Raw genomic sequence first — 24,556 nt, 5'->3', positions numbered from 1 at the left:
TGACCACACTAACATGAATGATTCGTTTTCCCAGGATTCAGAATGCTGGAAGCTTTCAATCTGACTGAGAAGATGTACGCTAGTACCAAGGGTGTCTCTATGGAACCCGGTTCCTTCAACAGCTACACTGCCTACAGGCTCCACAAGAACGCTTTCCTCAACCAGCCCTCATCGTGAGTTCAAACCTCTCTTGATTAGACTCTGAATGCTGATTTTGTGTACAATTTAGTACTCATCAAGTCATCAAGCAAGTCTTTGAAGGAAGAGTGCCCTTCCTTTGAGACCATTACTTCTGTGGAACACAAAATGAGATGATTAGCTTTTTCCGTACAGTGAAAGTAATCAGTAACCAGGCACTGTTATACGTGATCCGTTGTGAGATATGCAAGAACCAACAGATTTTGGTTAATTGACATTAAACCTAATGTTACACATCTTGAGATGATATATTTGAATGTTAAAGGATGAGACCAGCTGAACAGCTTTAGAAGACATGGAATATAGTGTATGAGTCATATGGACCACTTTTCAAATATTTTTACAGTAATTTTTTGCAGCTTGCTACTGTTCAAAAGTTTGGGGTCTTTAACATGTAAAACAAAAATAATAATACAATTATTCAGCAAGGATGCATTAAATTGGTCAAGAGACTGTAAAGACATTTATAATGCTACAAAAGATTTCTATTTCAAATAATTGCTGTTCTTTTGAGCTTTCTATTTTTCAAATAATCCTGAAAATAAGTGTATTCCTGTTTCCACAAAATATGAAGCAGCACAACTGTTTTCAACATTGATAATAATCAGAAATGTTTCTTGAGCAGAAAATCAGCATATTAGAATGATTTCTGAAGGATCATGTGACACTGAAGACTGGAGTAATGATGCTTAAAATTCAGCTTTGATCACAGGAATAAATTATATTTTAAAATATATTCATATAGAAAACAGTTATTTTAAATCTTAGTAGTATTTCATTTTGAACAGTAGATTAGTACGAAGCTGTTTTTTTTTTGGGAGATATCACCCCATTTCTTCAAATAACTGCAGTTATGTCACATGGTATGTAATGCTGTGGTTTGTTATTGCAGAAAAATTTTCTGTTTTAATCAGTTTGTTAAGATGACAGTCTGGCAGCATGCTTGTGTACAGACATCACTGTGAAAGTAGTGTGGTAGAGAGGGTCATTGGAGGACTGTAGGGTTAAACTGAGAGCTTTGTTGGCTTTTGTTACATGCTGCTGCTTGCCCAGGTAGAGCTCACTATCCAAAAGCATTCAAAGCCACGGTTCTCCCACACACTTCCTTAATTATTTTACCATATGAAAGTACTGATAAAATACTGGATTAAATATATCCATTCACTTTGACCTACCAGTGCTGATGTCTGCAGAAATAAAAACAGATCCTCCTCTTTGCTATGGCTGATTTTTTTCTACTTGTTTACAGATATATTCATCCTGATGGCCTGCCTTCCACATACACCATCATTCTGATGTTCCGGCTGTTGCCGGACTCACCGACCGAGGCCTTCGATATTTGGCAGGTGTCAGACAAGAATTACAAACCCGAGACCGGTGTCACCATCGACCGTAAGTGGGATATATATAAATATAATAAAGTCTTCTGTTTTCTCAGTAATCACACCTCTCATCGGATTCTCCTAAAGCCAAATTATCTGAGTTTATTCAGGATTAGGATTTTGACGTGCTGGCTTGGTCGGACAAATAATTTAGATTTGTTTTTGCTTTGTCAACATTTTAACTGGCCTCATCACAAAAAAAAAATAAAGTTTGTTTTTTTAGCAAAAAAACTAAATAAGAAATCACCTATTAGGTTTTTCATCATCAAAAATAACTCCTACAGCAACTCTTTTGCTGGAATAAAAAAGATCAGTGATTTGTTTACAAACTTTAATCAGCTCCAGTGGATGCTTCCAAAGCCATCATAAATCTTCTGCCATTAGAAAACTTTGTGTCAGCCAGCTAGATAACTATATCTTGGTTGCGAGTTTAAATCAGAAGACTTCATAACAACGGTGACTGCCTCACAGAAAACCACATGTTGAAGTTTGCAAAGCTTACTCCCTATCCTTATTGTTGAGTCCTGCACACTGTCCGCATTCATTTCTCTAGACTTTTACTTTGTCAACACATTGTGTTTAATTCCTTTAATTAAATCCTTTAATTTCTCCTAATGAATTTAAGGAGAAACATCTGAGACAAAGTTTATACTTATATAACATATCTGAGATCTCCAATACAATTTTCCTCTAGGCTTCTTTCTCTCTGTCCCAGTAATCAGATTTGGCCTAATCCACCACATCCCCTTTAGTCCAACAACTTGTCCTATCATATCTTTCTATTTACTGTAGAGAATTTAGTTTGTTCTCATTTGTGGTTGTTTTTGGGATATTTAACTCTTTGTTTCTCTATTTTCTCAGCATCCGCCCAAACTGTGTCGTTTTATAATAAGGATACAACAGGAGAGATCCAACGAGCCACGTTTAAAAATGATCAAGTCAGGAGGATCTTCCATGGAAGCTTCCATAAGGTAAACTGTGCTTTTATATATTCTGATTATATGGTATTGTATGTTGCATAGTACATCAAAATTTACAGTTGTCTACAGATGATAATCTAGTATGGTTTGTCCTGCAGAAGGTCCTTGTACAATGCTTTGTCATGCTCTTTCATAACAGGCTTATATTATGGCCTTTAGCACAAATGTGCTGGTTGTGATGAAAATGTTGAAGGCTTGGCTCATTTATATTAGTTGGGTTATGCACAAATAATGTTACATTGCCTTTTTTTTCAAAATGGGAAATTGGTGGCAATTAGCAAATTGGTGGAGACGTGTGCCTGCATTCTCCACCATACATGGCGCCTATGTCGGCCACATACACAGAGCCAAACTGTGTGAGGTCTCCAGCAAAGTGGGCTCAAAACAAATGTCCATTATGTCTGAATGCAGCAAAACTTGCACAGATGTCCATGGATATAGATCAAGGGAGCCGTTTCTTTCAAGAGGGCAACAGTCTACAACTGCGGAATAGAAATATAGGACAAAGACAGTTCACTGTCAGCAAGCTCACCCACCGAGAGGGTTTGAATCTGAAACGAGCATGTTTTGATTTGTGCATGAAGGCTTTTGGTGAGATTTTCGCCAAAAGGAAGAATTGGTCTTTGCTTGTTTTAAACCTGAGCTTTGATGTGGCGAGCTGCAAAACTTTCACAATGCTCAAGCATTACTTAATCATAACAGAGGTGTAGGAATACAAGACACATTCTGTGTGTTGCAACATCACGTTGTGGTGCCTTCAGTTGCGCCATTTCAATTTTTGATGCACAGCCACTTGTTTCAAGTTCTGTTTTTTAAATTCTTTCACTGAATGTGTTCCGCATTGCACAGCTAATTTGCATATAGTTTGAACTTGGTCACATCACTGCACAGCTTCTTCAGTCACTTGTTTTTAAAATATGCAAATTAACTGCTGTGATTATCATTTGTTATATATTTACAAGTTCTGTTCAAATGTCAAAGTTCTATACATAATGTTTTATAATTCTTTCAACTCTTTCATCGTTTACATTGTTCGCATCACATTAGACACAGTTTGAACTTGATTACATTGCATTGCCAGCACCAACCTGTGCATGCCATTTATCACATTAACTGTGATATAGTTGATTAATTAAGATGCAAGTGTGTCTCAGAAGACCAGAAATCACCTTCACGAGAATCTATAAGCATATTTGGTAAGGCCAGGAAAAAAAGGGTTTCCCTGGCAGGCAAAGTGGAAAATATTGAATCACTTCTCAATAAACAATTACATCAGAGCACCAGCAGATGCCAAACGCGGAGCAGGTGAAATGCTTTGAGCTGATTTATTCGTTCATCCTTATCTTTAGTCAGTGTCTCTGTCTGGCCTGGATCCTGATAGTCCTTCAGGTTGCCTGTCAAAGTTGACCACGGGGGAAATTCTTGTGGTTTGAATGAGAGGTGTGGCGGCTTGTTTGTTGTGGTTTTGGCCTGTGTGAACATCCCTGCTGCTTTCCATAAGTCTATAGCCTCAGGTGACACATCGCCAGTCACTTAAAAGTAAGACTGGATGGTATGACAAGATTCTGCATTGCATGTTATACCATGGTAGATACTCTATGATTGAGCAGGACTGTTTTGCAATATTTGCATGTGAGAGTGACAAAGAGTAATGTGAAAATACAGAGCAGGACTTGTCCAAAACAACTCCAGACAAAGAATTTATTAGGTGTTTAGTAGCAAAGCAGAATTTTTGCTAGTATGCCAAGAAATATCAAAACTCGGTGCGTTAATATAGAAATCAGTTGATATCTGTTTATATCAGCTGTTTTTATAATATTTAGTTGTAAGTCTTTGGTTTTTAACTCGTGTTATATAAAGTTAATTTGTTTTTGCTCTGATGCCAGACTGATGACAGATTTTTTTGGCTCAAATTTAAGCTTGAAGGATTTTTTTTTTCATTTGTAAAGTTTTTAATTTACAGGAGTGGACAAAGGAGGCCACTGCATGATCATTTAGTATATAAACTATTTTTTTCCATTGAGTTTCTTTGTAAGAGAGCATAGAGGATGCAAAATCTGCCCTGCTGCATCATATGACAGTTTCTAATGAAAGCAGATGGAGTGGCATAAGTGTTCAACTTTGAGCTTGACGAATCGTTCATGCTTCAGATCTTTCCTGCTTGGAAGGAAATAATGTCTGAATTTCAGAAATGAAGTGTGTTTTTTTTTAAGAGATGCGTGGTTCTGGCATGTTATTTACTCATGCAGATGGCTTTTTGGTCTAGATAAACAAACATGATTTAGATTGTCTAGCTTCAGCAAAGGATTTGATTTTTTTTTTTTTTTTTGCTGGCTCTGTATGTGGTGCAAGTAATGGGATTTTTAACGTCAAGACTGTAACTCATAAAGGAATATTTCACCCAAAAATGAAATTCTGTCATCATTTTCTCAAACCTGTGTGACTTTTGTTCTTCCGTGGTCTTTTTTGGACCTCTTGACAACATTATTTAAATGTCCTTGTTTTTTCACAGAAGAAAGTTATTTGGAGATTTATAACAGCATGAGGGTGAGTCAACGATGACAGAATGTTCATTTCTGAAAATCTTTTAACACCAAGCTCTAAATGACCATGAGCATGCAGAAAGCTCTCAAGCAGCCTAGAGAAAGCGAGCGTGGCCAGCAGAGATGTATCATTCTTCAGATATCCTCAGTGGACTTGGCTAAAATGGAGGACAGCCCCGTTTTGAAAGATCTGTCCAAACTTGTGGCAGATTCAGTTGAAATGGAGAAGTCGTCTGTTTAAAAGATCCTGCTTCCCTCTGAACAGCCACAGGTGGCCATTAAAGAGGACGTTTGAGGACAGCTGCCAGTGATCAGATCAAAATGAACAAAATCAAATGACCGTAATCAGTTCCAACAAAACTTTAAATAGAAAAACAGTGCAGCAGATTATAAACAGCAAAGACTGTGCAAAATATTGAATACAGAAAGCCACACTAATAAACTTTTCTTGTTGTTTGGCAGTATGTATATTGTGCACAGTACTGTATGTGGAAATGCTGCAAATGTGGAATATCCGGATGATATATAGTATGGTACAGTGTTTTTCAAAACTGCTATCTGGGAACATTCACAGGGCCACAAAAGGACTATGAAAACTGATTTTACAAAGTATTAGTGAAAATGTTTAACGATTAAAGTATTACTATTTCATTCTGCTTTCTAAAGATTGTACAGAACTTTATTCTTTATACTATAGATAGCACTAGTGTTTAACAATAAGAAAAAATCGACATATAGGTTTGGAGAAAAACTTTTAGATAATATGTTTACAATAATATTTTACAAATTTCGACCACTAGTTTTCAAAAATAAGAAAAAGAATCTGCATATAGTTTTGTGGAAAAAATTAAGTATTTTGAGATATTTTCACAATATTATTTTAACAAATGTAATAATTATAGTATAAAAGTTTAATTCATTTTACGAACAATTATTGTGAGATTTATTCTGATTACTTTATTCTATTAAGAGCATTTTTTTTTTTTTTTTTGTAAATTAGTTATATTATTACTGTGCATTATGCAGTAAGCTCTACTAATCCATATGGAATATAATAATTGAGAACAGAAGAACCTGGGGACCTCCAGGCTAAACAGAAAACAATAATGTGCCACAGGAATGGCTTTAGATAATACATACCACATTTGTGTAGACGTCTAGTGATGTCATGTTTGGTTTGATATTGACAAGGTTTGATAGGCAGTTTGTGACGAGACATGAAAGAAAACTGGTTTAAGTGCTCACAGAAAGATGGTGGTCTTGCTCCGTAACAATCACTTCATCGTTCTAATGAATATCATGTCTTTTTCGCTTTGTTTAGCCCAATAGTGAGGTAAACTTCAGTGTATCTCAGGCCTGCAGAATGTTTACTGATACTGACCAATCCTCTGCGGTCAGATCAGAATCGCATCCTCTCTAATTGCTGACCGCAAATTTCCAATCCATTCCTGATCCATAGCATCAGTCCTGCTTTGAGCTCCTCCATTAGCTTGCGGTGGAGAAATGTGATTACATCGCAGTGTTCAGCTGGTGTTTAACACTTGGCAGCCCGACGGTCCATGGCATATGGAGAAACAACTTCATCATGCAATGTAGTGAACAGGGAATATCAGTGTACATTGATTATGTGGATCAGAGAGCTGAAACAACTCTGAGGGGGCAATTCAATAAGAAATTTAGCGCCAACCTGCAATTACAGGACCAAACACATGACATGCATCCTGAGCAAAACAATTAACATGACTGACGAATCAGATGATCCTAGGCCAAGTAGTTAAAAGTTCAAGAGAACTTTAAACCATTTTGTACAGATTTGGTACTTGTGAACAGTTTTGTATAGTAAAGTCTAAAGTTCCTCACGATTGAGAAAGATCAAGAAGAGTAAAAGTACACTACCATTCAGAAGTTTCGAAAAAAAAGTCTCTTCTGCTCACCGAGACTGCATTTAATTGATCAAAAATGCAGTAAAAGCAGTAATATTGAGAAACATTATTTCAATTTAAAAGAAATGTTTTCTATTTGAATATATTTAAAAATGTATATTTGTGTGATACAAAGCAAAATTTTCAACATCATTACTCCAGTCTTCAGTGTCACGTGATCCTTCAAAAAAATCATTCTAATATGAGGATGCTGCTCAAGAAACATCTCTTATTATTATCAAAGCTGAAAACAGTTGTGCTGATTCGTATTTTTTGTGGAATCCATGATTATTTTTTAAGGATTCTTTGAATAGAAAGTTCAAATGAACAGCATTTATTTGAAATGGAAATCCTTTGTAAGTTTGTAGTGTATGTTTTGAGAAAATTATGCTATCTTGTGCCTCATTTGCATAGATTGGAGGCATTTTTGCTCTGAAAAGTATGACAGTTACTTAATGTATACCAGTTTACCAGTTTAGTATGCATCTACGCTGAAGAGGTTCAACTATTTAGTGAATTTGCCCTCGATCTGTAGAGGAAGTGGCCAATTCAGATCAGATGCAAAATCGGCTGGATGGTTTGACAGTCCCACTGTCATATGTGATGATGTATTTATTTACACTCTTGTTAGCTGCTGTTAATTTTTCCCAAATTCTCTGTAAAAATATTTTACAATGGACTCGCTGTTATCATTGCCTTGAGCGTGTCAGGATGAATTTGGTGTTGAAGGAACTTGCTGGTTTTTATATGCACCTCTGGCCAGAACACTCCCTTTGAACAGAAAGACTCCCAGAAATCCCTAATTAAGGCCTGAAGCTCTTAGAGTTTAAAACAACAATAGAAAACTGCCAACTGAGACTTATTTAATGACTTTGCTGAAGATGAACGCAAGTTCTTCCTTTAAAATGACCCATGAGTCTGTTATAAGCTTGAACATCTAACAGTCTTCTTTTATTCCAGCTCCACATCCTGGTATCTCCCAAGAGCGTCAAACTGAACTTGGACTGCCAAGAAGTGGCTGAGAAGGAGATTAAACCAGCCGGAAACACATCGATGGATGGATTTCAAGTACTCGGAAAGATGTCCAAATCTATCGGATCTAAAGGAGAATCGGCAACAGTGAGCTCAAAACGAAAACACTGAACACTTTACGCTCTTAGAAATAAAGGTTCCAAAAGTGAGTTTTCACAGCGAAAGCCATAGAAGAACCATTTTTGATTCTCCAAAGAACCTTTCGGTAAACAGTTCCTAAAAGAACCATTTTTTTCTTTGTTTGAAAAACATTTTGATAATCTAAACGAATCTTTCCTTTTTTGCAATGGAAAGATTCAATGGATGTTAACGATTCTTCATGGAACCATCAATGCCAATAAGGAGCCTTTATTTTTAAGAGCACCTTGGTACAAAAACAAACTTTTGTTATCACACATTGACCGTGAGCTCACCGCTCTCGCTCTTTCCAGCCTGGATCCTTTTAATGGGCGTCTGAGCCCCCATCTTTGAAAATGCAAGCTTTTATCAAAGACACGTGTAACATCCGTTTTGTCTCTGCTTGGGCAGTTTCAGCTCCAGATGTTTGACATTGTGTGCAGTCTCGGCTGGACCAGCAGGGACAGATGCTGTGACCTTCCTTCAATGGTAAGAGAAGACTTTAAGAAAGCCTCTAGAGATCAGTTGCCGGTCACACCAGCTGTGCGTAAGCTACAACATAGCCTAGTTTTGACTTAAAGGCAAATTGCAACTTGCGCGCTACTAAATATTTTAGCATTGCACCAATAAACTTTTGAAGTTGAAACATAACTCTATGTACAGTATAAACTAAATATTTACGAGAGTCTCCGACCAGGAGTAATGATTGGAATAAAACAGCAGTTCAACTGAACTGCATCAATAGGCTCTTGTTTTACATGCCAGACTTTTGACATATATGATAAGGCTGACATTTACACTCATTTGCATTTTAAAAGACAGAACATTATGTGAATAAATCACATTGTTGGCAGCTTTTCAACATAAACCTTATCTAAACAGTGTGCCTCTAAGTGCATTGATCAGTGTTGTGCATGTCAAATAAAATCAGAATAAATAATTGTAATTTCTTATGCTATGTATCAGTATTTATTTTTAAATCCTTATTAGTTTCAGATACGATTTCTGAATGTTATTTGAAGATAAATTATGTTCTTTATTATGTGTGTGCATTTCAATGGAAATCGATTCGATTGAATCACTGAGAGTCATTGTCATATTACACGACTTTCGACCTACTAGCTGCGTTCAGCATTATGACATCAAATGGTGCAACCTAGCTAGTAAAATCGGTTTGGAAACTAATTCTACACAGAAATGGCTAGTAAATTTCACAAATAATTAATTATAATTTTGAAGTAGAAAGAATGAAATCAGATTTTCTAGTAAAACATACACCAGTAATCTTTGAAAAATAGCCTCTAGTGTCGATTTCCCAATTTAATTAAGAACTTATGAACAGCTGGTGCAAACCTAGCCAGGGTTACACAAAGGTGAAGAACACAAATGCTGGGTTAAATTTCAGGTACGGATGACCCATGAACCACACTGTTTACATCCGACCCCGTGCCTTTGATCATTGTGGCTTTTACCAAGGCTCTTAACCCCAGACTGCTCCAGAGGGGTTGCTGTACAGTCACTTTGGATTGAAAACAAATGACAAGTCAATCGACTCTCACGCACAACTCCTTCATCTTTTTGAGCTTCATCCACCCACGCGGATCTGTCATACAATTCCATATGTTTCTGATGCGTCCCCTTTGACCACATTCAAACATGACATTTAACATGTGCTTGGCCAAACCGCTCGCTATTGTTAGAGCATTTCCTTTCTTTGATCTCTCGTTGTGCGCTCTTCCATTTTATTTGGTTTGTCAACAGCACACGGGTTTTAAAAGAGATGTTTGACTGTCATTCAGTTGCGGTTCTTGGTTGTGAAGTGTGAAATTGTTGAACTCAAGTGCCTTCACGCAATCACTATGTGTGCCTATTAATGCAAACCATGAGAGCAGCTGTGTCCATACTCTTTATTATATTTTTAGTCTTCCATAAGCAAAATATTATTCTGCTTATGGAACTTCTGACAGTCAAAACACAAGAGGTTTTAATCAGCCGTGTTGTAGCTATGTGGCCTGTCTTTACACCCAAAGCCAAAGGATACAGAAACAAAGACAAAGATTAATGCTGAAGAAATGACAGTTTTCCAAAACTTTGCCATAGTTGACATCGCATCCCAGATCACTGGCGGTGTCATCAGTTTTAGTTTTTATCCGAGGTGATATGCAGTACACTTGTTAATAGTTATTGTTATGGCTGTTAAGTCTCGCTCAAAGCTACAGTGACGTTTGACCTTATGAGGCTAGTAGTGAGTTTCATTTGTTTAACCAAAACCAGCCAGAAATCTCGAAAAAATGCATGCATTGGATCACTTGCAAATTTTGAAGGATTGGCCAGAAGCAAAACACCTCTGTATTTACACAAAGGAAAAGACAGTAAGAATACAGTGTGGTGCATGTTTTTAAAATGGGGAATAAGTGATTCAAATAGAGCATGTCGTCCTTTATGATGTTGACCTTTGTTCATTTTCCACCATGATTTGTTTCCTCTAATAATAAATACAGTGGCTACATACATGCAACCAAAGCGAATTTAAAAAAAAAACGCTTTATTCACCTATTTGCACTCATTTTATCTTTGTGTTAATGTTGTCGACTTCTTGATTTCTTCTTGCAATTCTACTATTTTCTCATCTTCAACATAACCTGAAAAGCTTTATTTTTTTGCATGGTGATAAACTGCATTTTAATTTAACAAATTTATTCTGAAATCATCAGGTACATAAGCGCACAAGCCGGCTCGCAACATATTTTTATTAGATGGACTCAGATAGAGTAACGTCTGTAGTAAGGTCAGTTGCTTGAACCTAAAGCCTTTTAGTTATCAGCCTGGTCAAGTCAATAACCAGTTTTTCATTTACTGTACCTATACAGTGCCTTTAAGAACATCTAAATAACTAAGTGTCCATGAGCTAAACATTCACACAATCCACATACTGTATATCAGGAAATAGTTTTTAGATGGTTGATGGTCACTGATGTTGTTGCTTATGCTGCCATTTGTTCTTATATATTTCATTTTCTCTGTCATTCAGAGAGATGAATCCAAATGTCCACCTCTTCCCAATGCCTGCACATGCACCTCAGACAGTACGGGGCCCCAGGGGCCTCAAGGGCCAGTGGTAAGTCAACTGAAGTGTGCTAATAAAGATAGACAGCAAAAGGTTTAAAATTTATAGGAACAGATTTTTTTTTATTTAGTTCAAAATATTATTAATATAGTTTGGTTTGAAGTGTTTCATCCTGTGTCTTGCCTTAAAATGTTAATTCAGGTATAGTCAAAATTTTAATTCATAGTTAACGTTATGTTCTTATTAATTGGACTGACATCAGGACTGTTTTCTCTGTAAATTCTCCACATTTTCTTCCTTTCCCAGGGTGCACCTGGAAGTAAAGGACCACGAGGGGAAAGAGGAGAAACCGGTCAAGTCGTGAGTAATCTGCCTATCCTTCTCTGTTAAGTCAGGATGATCTTAAACCTGTACATTACACACAATTCATCATGTTTATCTACAGGATTGAACATTGCCATCTTCATACATTGACTCTGTTTGTTCCTGTAGGGTCCGATGGGCCAACGTGGAGAGATGGGTTTGCCTGGTCCGATGGGCCCTCCAGGACCACAGGGCCCTAGTGGGCTCTCCATTCCTGGCGAGGCTGTAAGTCCATCTCAGTTTTCATCATGTATCCATTGTCTCCTCACACAGTCAGAAGTCAGTAGCCGGCGGTAAATCCTTCCGCACACCAAACAGGGATTATTCGGGTTATTTATTATCCTAGGAGTTGTAGCGGAGGCATAATTATGGCAGTGAGCTCTGGATTCAGCATTCCTGCGTGTCTGGGGGTTTTACGCTCATCAGAGCGCTTTAAACCACCTGATCCTGCTGCTAGCACAAAATCTCACTGGATTTATTCCCCTCTCCGTTTCAGCTGCTGCGTTTTAGTGCTGTTTGCAAGCATCAGTATTACTATCGCTCACACTTGGGGTTAAGGGTTTGAAACAAACCAGTAAGACTAAGTATTAAACATCAGTGTGTAACTCGCTCTGATTCCTCAAATCGTGTGGCTTAAGGAAAGGACTGCATGATACTTACATACATACATATATATATGTATGTATGTAATATATATATATACTGTATAAAATTGATAATGCAGTATTGCAATTCTCAAATTGCAGAGGCTGCAGTTGAATTGAACTGCAAAAATAAAATCTTGATGGTTTAACATTTGAAAAGGAAGAAATTAAAACGTAAGATTATAGAAGTTAGACGTTAATTACTTAAGTATATTTTTATTTTTATAGTCATTGAGTGGATCACAAACAATTGGAACTGAAAGGATGGCTTGCACTTCAGCGTAAAAAGTAATTTTTCAGCAATGTCAGTTTTTTTTCCAGTATTGCACAGCCCCAATGCTGATGTTTTACTAAGTGATCAGACTTAAGTTACAGTCAAATTTACCTGTGTACAGTGGGCGAAATGCAGTCATCTCACTAGGAATCTACATGATTGTGGTTTTAACCATGTGGATTTCACTTTAGATTCAAGTTTGTTAAACGTTTACAACTTGAATTTGCCATGTTTAACAATTTAAAGCTGCTTCATTTGGAAGGGATCTCTGAAAAAGCAGTACTTCATGCAATGACAGTTTTGCTAATGTGACTGCGGTGCAAATCCCACAGACTAAAGGAGAGATTAAAGGCCCGTCCACACCAAGAACAATCATTCTAATGAAAACTATAACAATATAAGCTATATTAGCATCCATACCAAGAAACGATAACATTCTGTCTATTATAAGCACACGCTGCAGTTTTGTTGTCTGCCTTATAGACGGTTTCAACGGCAACAACATAAACAAACGTTATTGCGCGTGCACGCTTTTGTGGCCCTAACTTAACTTCCGGTAGACATCCAAATACAATCAGTAACAACAGCTAAGTCCCTCTAGAGTAGATTATGTTTTGATAACAAGCAAAATATGTTTGCTGCGTAAATCAGACGGACTGAGATGCAGCGATAACTACTTGGACGGACTTATTAAAAATGTAAATTCATCCTCTGCCAGCAGGAGGCACTTTAAATCGGGAGAACTAGAGGTTTCCCCGGAAACAGCTGTTGGGCTGTACGTTACACAAAGCAGTGCTGAGCTTACAAACGCTGCCTTATCAGGCATATAACATGCAAGATGAAATGAAAATGACATCGAACATTTTCTAAAGACAGTGTTCCTTCAGCAATACAGTGATATAAAAACACCTGCGCCTCGTTTTGATTTTTAAACGTGCGTTACGTGCTCATGTTTATTCAACGAAGCCTTTTGGAAAATCGGTCAGTTTTGATATCGTGGCGGTCACCACAAATAAGTAAATGTATGTGAAACACATCCCACAGCACAACAACCTGAGCCCAACTTCATTACTCATCACTTTAACTTTAACTGTGTTTGTAGCCGGTGCTACAAGACCGATAAACAAACATAGACCGGAAGTTAACTTCGGTCCAGGTGCGTGCGCCCAATGAAACCGTCTATAAATACTTGTGTGTTAAGTGAATTCCGATTGGCCGCTTATCTGGAAAAAACATTCTAAAAAAACTTTCTAACGATATGTGTCGTTATCATTATAGTTGTGGTGTGGACTTTTCTATAGACCTTAATCAGGTTAGACGCCATACCGGATGTGACACAGGTGAAAATGAGGCTGTGAGGAATAGACCTACAGTCTTTACGATGGCACAGACTGTGCAAACATCCTAGATCACGAAAACTCGCAACTGAAGTTTTTGCCTACTGAAAGTTTTTTTGGACAGACGTTTCGTCAGCTGAACACGGTACGGTGTTAATCAACAGTACAATCCATTGAACGCATTGTATTTCAATCCCTCGCAGCCTCGTTTTCATTCCTGTCAAAATATAAATATTGCATCACCCTGATTAAGGTCTGTTCTCATAGAATTGGAATGCTTTTTAAAACTTTTTTAAAACTCCTGGATTTTTTTTTAATCGTTATTGTTATTGTCCTTGGTGTAAACACGCCTTAAAGCCATACCTAAAGACTTGGACTTAACAACCACCCGGGAAACCCTAGCAACCATATAGCAACACCCTAAAACTGCAGTATGATGGCAGCGACTTTTGCACAGCCAAACTCTAGATATCTCGTTTTCCCTCTTGTCTATGTTCTCTGAACTGATATATGTGTTTTAATTTTTCTTTGGATCACGCTGAAGCGCTTTACCAAAACATTGGGTGCTCTTTTGACAGGTCTTTCTCCTTTTATTTTCTCCACACAGGGTCGTTCAGGTCCAAAGGGGGATCCAGGCGATGCTGGCTTACCTGGACAGAAAGTAAGTGTTGCTCTGGAGAGCCGCCTGAGTCTTAGGGGGGAAACGGGAGGATTATTCGCGCTCCACAGCCTGCGCTACCTCTCTGGACGAGCTCCATGTGGCTAACGTTAGATCATAACTCAGGAGGGGGGATGGCTGGGAGGCAGCGCTGAACAATAGTTGTAGATCACGCCACGAGATAAAATGTGGGTTGAGGCTGTAATTGCGCAGAGTCCTAATCGGTGCCACTTTGTGGTTCCCCATTAAACTGTCCCGTTCTTTTTGTTGGACTGTTTAGAGCATGTGAGGAGCTAGTGAAGAGGATCTTGCGACTGATTTTGGTGGTGGTTTTGTAGACATAGTATGTAATATCTTATACAAGACAAACAGCAGAAGATTGTCTAATTGGTTTGGGTTGCACTATATATTGTAAATGAACTTTATGGCATCATTTACTCACTCTCATGTTGTTCCAAAACTGTATTTCTTTCATACGACGCAACAGGAGATGTTTTGCAGAATCTTTCATGCTCTGATTTAAAAGAAAAAGACACCATAAAAAGTATCATAAAAGTTCATACGACTTGTGTGCTGTACTCAAATTTGAAGCCAAAAATAACGTATTATATAACCGAATAAATTACTATTCAAATAGAAGTGATAGCTGCAAAGCAAGTGATTTAATGATATAATTAATGTTTTTTTTATGAAGTCTATTTTTAGGACCATTAAGTTTTTATATGCAATGTGAATACAAAATATATAATTTATATAAAATTTAAATTTATTTTTACATTTAATACATTTGTAAAGTATAATTGTGTGCATAAAACTTGTATAGCTGTACTATCTTTCATTACGCTGATTTTAGATTATTAGAATTTATTATTAGAATTTTATATATATTTGTAATGTTATATAATAATAATAATAATAATAAATTCTGGCATCTTTACATGTCTTTCTGAAACTGTATGAATTTTTTGGATTTAAAAAAGATACCATAAAATCCACGCGAATTGTGCTTTGTATTCAGGAGCCAAACAGAAGCCGAACAATAACTTTGTCACTGAATAAATCCCTATTAACATGAGAATTGACAGCCACAGAGGAAGGGTAATATTTTTGGCAAATAAAAACTTCAATTACAGTCTGTTCCCAAAGACTTATGGACTTGTGATTTTTATCATTTTTTAAGCTTGAAAGCTTCAGTGCCCATTATGTAAAAGAACACAATGAACATTTATCTAAGGAAAGCCTGGAAGATTTGGAATGACAAGGTGATTATGATTATGTGACAAATTGCAGTCTAAAAACATAGAAATGAACATGGGTTCCTGGCACAACTGGTTCCTGTGAATAATAATAAAAATAAAATAGAACACTGGCAGTGTTATGCTGATGCAGTTTAAAAGCAGGAGAGATGCTTATTTGAGTTAATTAACAAATTAAGAGGGAGACAAAGAAAGGCAGACATTTTTCTCACTGTTGTGGTTATACTGCACGGCTGTTTTGTAAATTCTCCAGGACGGACTGCGATATCCGATCCCTCTTAATGAAGAGTGGGCCGAGCCGTGCAGGTGACCATGTTGGAGGAGTTGCTATAACAACATGCATTTAATGACTTGCAGAGAATGCAGCCAGGGTTTATAACGGCCAGTAAAACGGATCTGGAATATATTAAGTACCCTGTAAATCTAATGCCAAGACATCAAAGGAGAAGCAGGATTGACAAAGAGAAAGAAAGAAAGAAAGCTAGCAAGAACGAAATGGAAGGATATCTTGTGTGTTGGTGGGAAATTGTTTGTGGAAAGTAGTTTGATTTGTTTGGTCGGAGGTAAGCGACCTGTGCTAATGTAAACCAGAGACTCTGGCACTGAGACTGTTGGTTTTAGCTTTTGCCTTTTCTTCCATTCTTTCTCTAAGGGTCCACCGGGACCGGCTGGTGCCATTGGGTCTATTGGACCAGCTGGAATACGGGTGAGTGAAGACTCTTCAGTGTACAACACATTAGGGTGATCCTCATAAAAACGTATTTTTGAAGCATATTTCACCCCAAAATCAACTGAAAAAAGACTTTTTTTTGATGTAATTATATCATCAAATTACAATGATAATATAATATTTTATATAAACCGTTAAGATATTTCTCCCTTATGTTAAGTGAAATATATATTATTTCATATATAAAGTATTTCGTCCTTAAATCATGAATAGCTGTAGTGCCTTTATTTTTTTTTTTTAAATAATTATGTTTATTATTATTTATCATTATATTTTAGAATAAAATATGTATTCTTTCATTATTTTTGAATAAAAAATATATTTATAATAATAATAATGAAAATAATAATAATAATACTGAAACATTATTATTATACTGTAAAGCACTTCAGCTTTGTTGTTTTAAATAGAATTTTACATACTGTACATACTATATAAGCAATGTACAGTTGATTTGAGAATTATTATTATTTATATTTTTAACTGAAAAAATATTTTTTTTAATAATTAAATTCAAGAATTTTCATAACAATAAAGTACATTTTCCTCACATGCTCTCATTACTGTAATACAATAATAAAAAACAATATCATAATGCAAAACATCTCAGTAGTCCTTAAAATAGGCTTCATGTTCTTCATTTTCATTTGGGGCTCAAATACAACACAGATGTTTCTTTGAGAAACTCATTAAGATGCAATTCATTTGAACGAACGTGTGTTGTCAGTCTAATGTGGATATATGCATGTATGTTATTGACACAGGGACCCCCAGGGAAGGAGGGACCCCCAGGACCCATGGGCCCACAAGGATCAATGGTATGTTCTTGGGGTTTTTTTTGGGGGGGGGGTGTTGTTAAATTTGTTTTCTTTTACTCAGATGTGAGACTGTATTGCAGACATCTGTTTTGCTGAAGACCAGAGCTGTTATTCTTTTGTACAGGGACCCCCAGGAGCCCCTGGAATGCCGGGACCTACTGGAAAGCCTGGAAAGAATGGAGATACAGGTGTTCCGGTATGAAACCTTTTGGTTTTCATAGACATACAATAGCACGATACTGACACTAATTTGCCATTGGTCGAAAAAGAAAAAGAAAACAACAGCTCTTTAACATATCTACTGTTTGAGAGATGAAGTCTCCTGCTGATATTCCTTCTGAGAAAAAGACCCAGTAATCTCATCTGTGTTTCTTCGAGACTTCTAGATCTCTGAAACTGTGCACAGATTTGCCAAGATTAAGTAAAATCAGAAATTTCAGTATGAACTATAGCATTTCTCATCAAATTCCTCCAAGAGTAAATGATCTGATCTGCTGTTTATATTCATTTTACAGATGAATACTCACTGTATAACAATTGGTGACTCATTTAAATGTTTTTAGTCTATTTTTACTTCTTTTAGAAGACACATCTGATTCAAAGTTTCTTTTAATAGTTAATTGTTTAGTCATGAGTGGCACCTTTCTATGAGTTTTACCAAACATATTAAGACTATTTTTAACTTTTTTTTTTTAATCCAAAAGGTTAAGAAAGGAAATAGTCTAATGCGATCCACGTTGTTTGCAATTCAGTTCAATAAATATTTACTCACTGAAATGCACAGTGTGGTTTTGGGCATAAGTCAGGAGCAAGCCAGTGATTTTAGTTCATGTTTGGATGCGTCACAGTCTGTTTAAAGAGAAATATGATTTTTCATTCATACAGGGACCTACTGGGGTTAAAGGAGACAAAGGAGACAGAGTGAGTGATGATTTTAATATCTGCTTTCATCATTTCGCAAGAGTTTGAGTGGAGGAGACGTTAACATCTCGTATTCATCCTCCTAGGGAGACATCGCATCCCAGAGCATGATGCGCTCTATTGCCAGACAAGTGTGCGAACAGCTCGTGAACGGTAATGCATTTCAGCCAGTACTGTTCTGAAGCAAAAAACTACTTATACGATTCAAATCGAGAAAAGTACATGCAAGGTTTTTTGCAATGTAAGCAATAAAGTATACTGCCAATATACACTACTGCTCAAAAAATTTTGAAAAGTCTCTTATGCTTACCAGGACTGCTTTTATTCAATAAAAAAATACAGTGAAAACAGTGTAATACTGTGAAATATTATTACAATTTAAAATAACCGTTTTCTGTATGAATATATTGTAAATTGTAATTTATTCCTGTGATCAAAGCTGAATTTTCAGTGTCTTCAGTGTCACATGATCCTTCAGAACTCATTCTAATATGCAGATTTGCTGCTCAAGTAACATTTCTGATTATTATCAGTGTATTATCAATTAAATTATCACTGATTATTATCAGTGTATTATCAAAATTAAAACAATTGTGAAGCTTCATACTTTTGGGGAAACGATGATATATATACAGTATATATATTTTTTTCCAAAATTCTTTGATGAATAGAAAGTTCAAAGGAACGGTATTTATTTGAAATAGAATCTTTTGTAACATTATAAATGACTTTACTGTCACTTTTGATCAGTTTATCATGCCCTTGCTTAATAAAACATTTGAGTTCTTTCTAACCCCAAACTTTTAAACAGTAGTGTACTCATGGCTAAAAGATGTTATGAGACATGATCTTCAGATGATCCCAAAGGTTACATTTCATTCAAATCTGCTGTTTCATGGTTTACGTTATACAGGACAAATGGGTCGATTCAATGAGGTGCTGAACCAGATCCCCAGCAACTATCACAGCAACAGCCCAGGGCCCTCTGGCCCCGCTGGACCTCCCGGACCCATGGGACCACGCGGAGAGCCCGGTCGGATAGGCAGAAACGGCCTTCCCGGAAGTCCAGGGTTGCCTGGTCGCCAGGGAGAACGAGGTACCTAAAACAACAGCCAAATCAAAACATAAACAGAAAACCATGCCAAATACAACCATATGATTTTAATCAGCCTCAAGAACTGTGGTTAGGTTGGACTTCTGCCCTCGCTGTACAGTATATGTAGAAATGCTAAGACAAATAATTGATGTCTATTGAGCTGCCGTGCGGTTTCAAGTCTAAATTAATAGGAAGCACTCTCTCATACACTTAAAAGTAAAGGTTCTTTATTGGCATTGATGGTTCCATGAAGAACCTTTAACATTCATAGAATCTTTCCATTCCACAAAAAGTTCTTAATTGTGGAAAAAAGTTCTTTAGATTTTGAAAATGTTCTTCACACTAAGAAGTTCTTTTAAGAATTGCTCTTTATGGAATCTTGCTGCAAGAGTTTAAGTACCTGACTCAAAATGCATTTGTCTGCATTTCTGCATCCAGACGTTCGGCTATGGCACATTTGGCAGTTTGTTGCAGATGCATATATGCAGCTATGTGTGCGTCGATTTATATATCTGTGCTTGTGTGTGTTTTCATTAGGACCAGCCGGAGAAAAGGGAGACAGAGGAAGTCCAGGCATTGGAGAGAAAGGACAGAGAGGAGTCACTGGACCACCTGGTATGTTTCATGTGCTGAAATCTAGCTTACTGGAGCTCATCTAAATGAGGAATACAGTCATGAAAAACCTGGAAATATCAGGAAAAATTCAGATTTACTGGGCTGTTTTTTTTTTCCTTTTTCTCCTTCTTTTTTCCTAAATTCTTAAAATTTCAACACTTATAAAATTATGTCAGTTTCAGCTGTAAAGCGGCTCTACATAAGATAATAATCCCATTATTCAGCTAGGGATTCATATTTGATTCGATTACAAAGTTCATCAGTTATGAAACAAATTGTATCCAGCTATAAAGCAGCTCTAAAGAAGACAATAGTGCCATTATTCAGATTAGATAAGTTCAACATTGATTCAGTTTTTTTTAGTAACTGTCAGTGTTGCAAAATTTCCTCTGTAATGATAAACTTTACTGAGGAATGAAAGACAGCTCTACCAAAGAAAATGGTGTCATTATCCAGTTCTCATCCAGCAGTATCAGTGCAGTCAAATCGAAAATATTTCTGAAAGTTAATTCTCTTTTAAGGCCCTTTTCATAGACAGAAACCTGTTTGGAAACGGTCATTGTTTCTGCAGTTCTGTTTGGTGATGCTAATGGTTCAGAGATTTATATACATTGATCATTTACACTGCAGTTAAAAACTGAAATATATGTATGAATTCATGCTACAATTAATATAAATATGTGCACCAAAAATTATAAAAGAATGCCAATGTGGCACAAGTGTAAAATTATTATTGACAGTATTTCTGAAAGCTAATTCTCTTTTAAGCCCCAATTTATGTCACATTTAAAGGTTGTTTCTGAGGCAATGTTTTTCCTGATTTCTGTAGGCCCACCTGGTGAGTCCAGAATCGGCCCTCCTGGTTCAACCGGCCCTCCAGGCACCCGCGGTCAGCCCGGTCGCAACGGTGTCGCCGGCGTACGCGGTCCACCCGGCCCGCCTGGCTACTGTGACTCCTCTCAGTGTGTCGGTATGCCGTATAACGGACAGGGTTACAGAGGTAAGTCCCTCATGTTCTAGCTGTGCCCGGTGCATGACAGTAGAAATAACATTAATAGCATGTGTAGTGTAACACAGTGCATGAACTGAGCAGTAGATGATGTAGCTATTTACAGCTGAGTAATGCAAATTATCATGGGTGAAACTTACCAAACTTTTCAAGAACATTCACGAGTCATATTTCACTCCAAAATCAAAAGCCAAATATAAAAATAAATCAAATGCAGCCATTTTTATGATGGCATTATTTTGACATTTTTTTAAAGTCTTTTTTTCTCCCGAAGGCTGCTTTGATTTGACTAAAATATTGTGTAACATTTTGAAATATTATACATTTTTAAATACCTGTTCTCTACTGTAATATGTTTTAAAATGTAATGTAAAGCTGAATTTCTTGCAGCCATTACTCCAGTCACTTCTGATGCATTTTAATGCATCCTTTCTCAATTAAATGATTTTTTTCACCGACCCCAAACGTTTGAACTGTACAGTTATTCAAAAAAATCATTCACATTTCTGTAATGCACGAAATATTAAGAATTGTCTTTAAAAGCCATATGCTGCCTTGTGAGACCAAAATTGTTATTCAATAAGTCAGCTGTTACGAAGCCATTAAGTCTTTTCTTTTGATTTTGGAATGAAACATGCTCCGGATTTTCACCCTCTTCAGTATCACAGTATCAGAAGCTAATTTTCAGTTTGTGATTTGTCTGGCAAAGAATTCTAACCCCCTCTTTGACCTGTTCCAGGTTCATAAACTTTCTAAACCACCTGTGCTGCTTACACTTTGAAATCCTGAGAAAATCACATGTTATTGGGCTCTGTGCGGATAACCAACCACGGAGATGATTAAGCGAACACTATTGAACAAAAGCAAACAAACAAACAAACAAACAGATAAAAGCAACAAACAGAGATTACGATCTGCGGATGGGTACTAACAACAACTCACAGCCACGGGCATCAGTGACGGCAGTCAAAACAACCGAAAACAAGCTGCAGTCGGCTGGAGACGCATGACCAAAACACGCAAAAACACACCAGCAACCACAACAAATACTAACCAGGTGGATCTGTAGCCAACACAACTGTCATTTAGCATGTTAACTCCAAGAGTTTTTGTTTATCTGGACATAAACTAATCATGCCTAGTAAGTGAAGCCCAGTCCGCTAAAAAACAAAACAATAGTTTTAACCCTCGTAGTGAGCTTGAATTCAACTGCTTGCATAATGCTGACACTAGTGCCTCTTATTTTATTGTGTGCCTTAAGTGATCTCACAGACGTTTGCTCAGGGCCAGTTTCTTTTTGTTCATCGGACCCTGGAGGTTTCTTTTCTTTTCTCCTTTAGTATGCACGCACTCATCTTGCCAGTTTCATTTCCTAAAGGTTCATTTCTGTATCATTGAGATCTTTTCTCTTTCATTTGGCTGGAAGTAAGGGTTTAGAAGATTATGGGTGTGTTGTTGAATTCTCGACTTCGGTTCTCATGTTGATATTTTTCTTTAGCAGGCAAACTTGCCCATATCAGCAGACATTAGTTTTGATAGTAATTTTACTATGTCTATAAATATAGGATGAATTCAGGAATCAGGCAACTTTTTGCCTTTGAGATGACTGGAAAAAATGGTCCAATTAACCTGAATTAACCCTATATACATACACTGGGGTCCCAAAGTCTGAAACTTCATTGAAAATTGATGTTTTTTTTCATTTAAATCTGGAAAACAGTGTTTTGAGATTTTGAAGCTTGTGGTTTTATTTGAACCTTATGTATTTGGCAGATGCTTATCCAAAGTTGGTTAGATTGTATTCAAATTATTCATGTTGTCAGCATGTGCACTGGCTGTGAATCGAACCCATGACCCTGTGTGAGCTGTGGGGAAAAAGAAAAGTTGAAGATCTTTCATCTAATTAGTGATATCAACCCTTGTCAATCGGATTGTTTTGCTGATGCAATTTGGAAGCATTTTCACTTGAGGTTTCAGGCTTTTAGACCCTGCTGTGTGTAAAGTACATACATAAAGCACTGCCCCATTTGCAACTCATCAACAAGCAGTTTCTAACCCCTTGCACTTACCGTAGCCAGATTGAGAAAGGTAATGATCGTATTTTGCTTGTTGAGTGACTCAATTGGCCACTGCCGTATCTCCAAGCAGAACAGTTTCCACCTGATGCCGAGCAAATAGTCCCAATCCCAGAAGAAGACTTTGAGATCTCACCAAACCAACGGCGCAAGAGGTCACCGCCAGAGACGGGATCTGAAAGGAAAGCTTGGTAAAAAACAAATTAAAAATAAAAAAAAAAAGAAGAGGGGGTGGGGTGTTTTTTTTTTTTTTTCATTGGCTCATGTTATTTGTTTGTTGACATTTTGACGGTTTGTACAGATAATTTAACCCTTCAAACCCTGTGTGAATTCAGCAGATCAGATGCATGAATCTCCTAATATAACCTCAAAGCTTCTTTCTGTACTCCATCGCTTGTAAAATCGCATTGAATATGTGTCCGATTGGAATCATTGACGTGTCACACATCGCAGCCTGCAGGTGAAAGGTGTTTGATAATTTATTAACTTTGAAGGGTTTCCAAAGATCATCGCCTCTTCCAGCCATCTGCATATTCACCAATCATCATTTATGTACGAATACACATTATTATCCATTTCTGTCTTCATTCACCTGAGAAATTGTCTTTGTTTTTTTGTTTTGTTTTTTGTTAACATCTGCAGTAAAACATGCCCTCCATCACGATATTATAAATCAGATATTGATCATATTGGATGAATGTTTGATTTAACCTCACAGCTGATTTTACCAAAGGTGGAATTGCATGTCTGTGGTGTATATTTAGTATGTTTTTTGTTTTTAATTTTCATTTGTAGTTGTTTGTTTTCCTTTTTTAATCCAGAATATAGTTGTTGTAATTGTTGTTTTATCGGTATCAAATGCAGTTTTGGCATTTGCGTGCAAGACTATATATATATATAGTATTGCTGCTTCATGTTTGTAACTGCACATTGTGAATTCCACAGCCTTATTTTCTTATTTATTTCTGAAACAGAGGAGGCATTTTTCAATAAAACTACTGAAAATATTATATGTGCCATGCTTTCTTTCTTGCATAAGATTCATATTTCATTGCTGGTGTCATTAGATAAAGGGCTTATGAAATCAAAATGCTGGCTTTTAGCCCATGCATGAGATCTAAATTCTTGTATGCTACTAAAAGCTGAAAGAATTTAAAGTGACTTGATTGCTTTCAAACCTAAATGAAAGGTTATTGGCTTTAATTTGTCCCACCCCAACCTTCTGGTTTCAAAAGGAAATGCTTCAAAACATCAATGAAATCTGTTTGTCAAAGTAAATATAGCAAGTGCTTGCAAGGCAGCGAAAGAATTGTGTTGATAATTACACAATTCACCTAATTGTCTGATTTTACTCTTTTAGCCCAATCGAGATAATTACTCATGAAGTCAATTTGTAGGCCAATCAGAAGGGCTAATTTTCCTAAAAATTAGACTAGTGGTTTTTGATTTATGAGTACATGGTCTGTGGTTAACTTGAGACTTTCACATTTTGTTCTACAACATAAATTAGATGACCAAA

The 24,556-nt window shown here is 36.8% G+C and overlaps 1 protein-coding gene across 5 annotated transcripts in view; it reads left to right on the top strand.

Moving 5' to 3' along the window:
* col12a1b (collagen, type XII, alpha 1b) overlaps positions 1–24,030 on the top strand; it is a 75,068-nt gene extending 51,038 nt beyond the window's left edge. For 4 of the 5 annotated variants that reach the window (XM_058756252.1, XM_058756251.1, XM_058756250.1 and 1 more), the window contains 18 exons: positions 35–173; positions 1,448–1,590; positions 2,442–2,551; positions 7,986–8,144; positions 8,586–8,663; positions 11,206–11,292; positions 11,548–11,601; positions 11,734–11,829; positions 14,467–14,520; positions 16,426–16,479; positions 17,268–17,321; positions 17,446–17,517; positions 18,207–18,242; positions 18,329–18,395; positions 19,156–19,338; positions 19,876–19,953; positions 20,783–20,953; positions 21,702–24,030. In XM_058756252.1, coding sequence (XP_058612235.1) covers positions 35–173; positions 1,448–1,590; positions 2,442–2,551; positions 7,986–8,144; positions 8,586–8,663; positions 11,206–11,292; positions 11,548–11,601; positions 11,734–11,829; positions 14,467–14,520; positions 16,426–16,479; positions 17,268–17,321; positions 17,446–17,517; positions 18,207–18,242; positions 18,329–18,395; positions 19,156–19,338; positions 19,876–19,953; positions 20,783–20,953; positions 21,702–21,709 — 1,643 coding nt within the window. In that variant the 3' untranslated portion in view covers positions 21,710–24,030. The remainder of the gene's footprint in view (positions 1–34; positions 174–1,447; positions 1,591–2,441; positions 2,552–7,985; positions 8,145–8,585; positions 8,664–11,205; positions 11,293–11,547; positions 11,602–11,733; positions 11,830–14,466; positions 14,521–16,425; positions 16,480–17,267; positions 17,322–17,445; positions 17,518–18,206; positions 18,243–18,328; positions 18,396–19,155; positions 19,339–19,875; positions 19,954–20,782; positions 20,954–21,701) is intronic. The other variant, XM_058756254.1, reaches the window with a different exon arrangement.
* Positions 24,031–24,556: the final 526 nt, after the last annotated feature.

Source organism: Onychostoma macrolepis, chromosome 20, assembly GCF_012432095.1.
Source record: "Onychostoma macrolepis isolate SWU-2019 chromosome 20, ASM1243209v1, whole genome shotgun sequence".
NCBI classification, from domain to species: Eukaryota; Metazoa; Chordata; class Actinopteri; order Cypriniformes; family Cyprinidae; genus Onychostoma; species Onychostoma macrolepis.
Note: the sequence above shows the minus strand (reverse complement) of the source record. Positions and strands in the feature narration are given on the sequence as shown.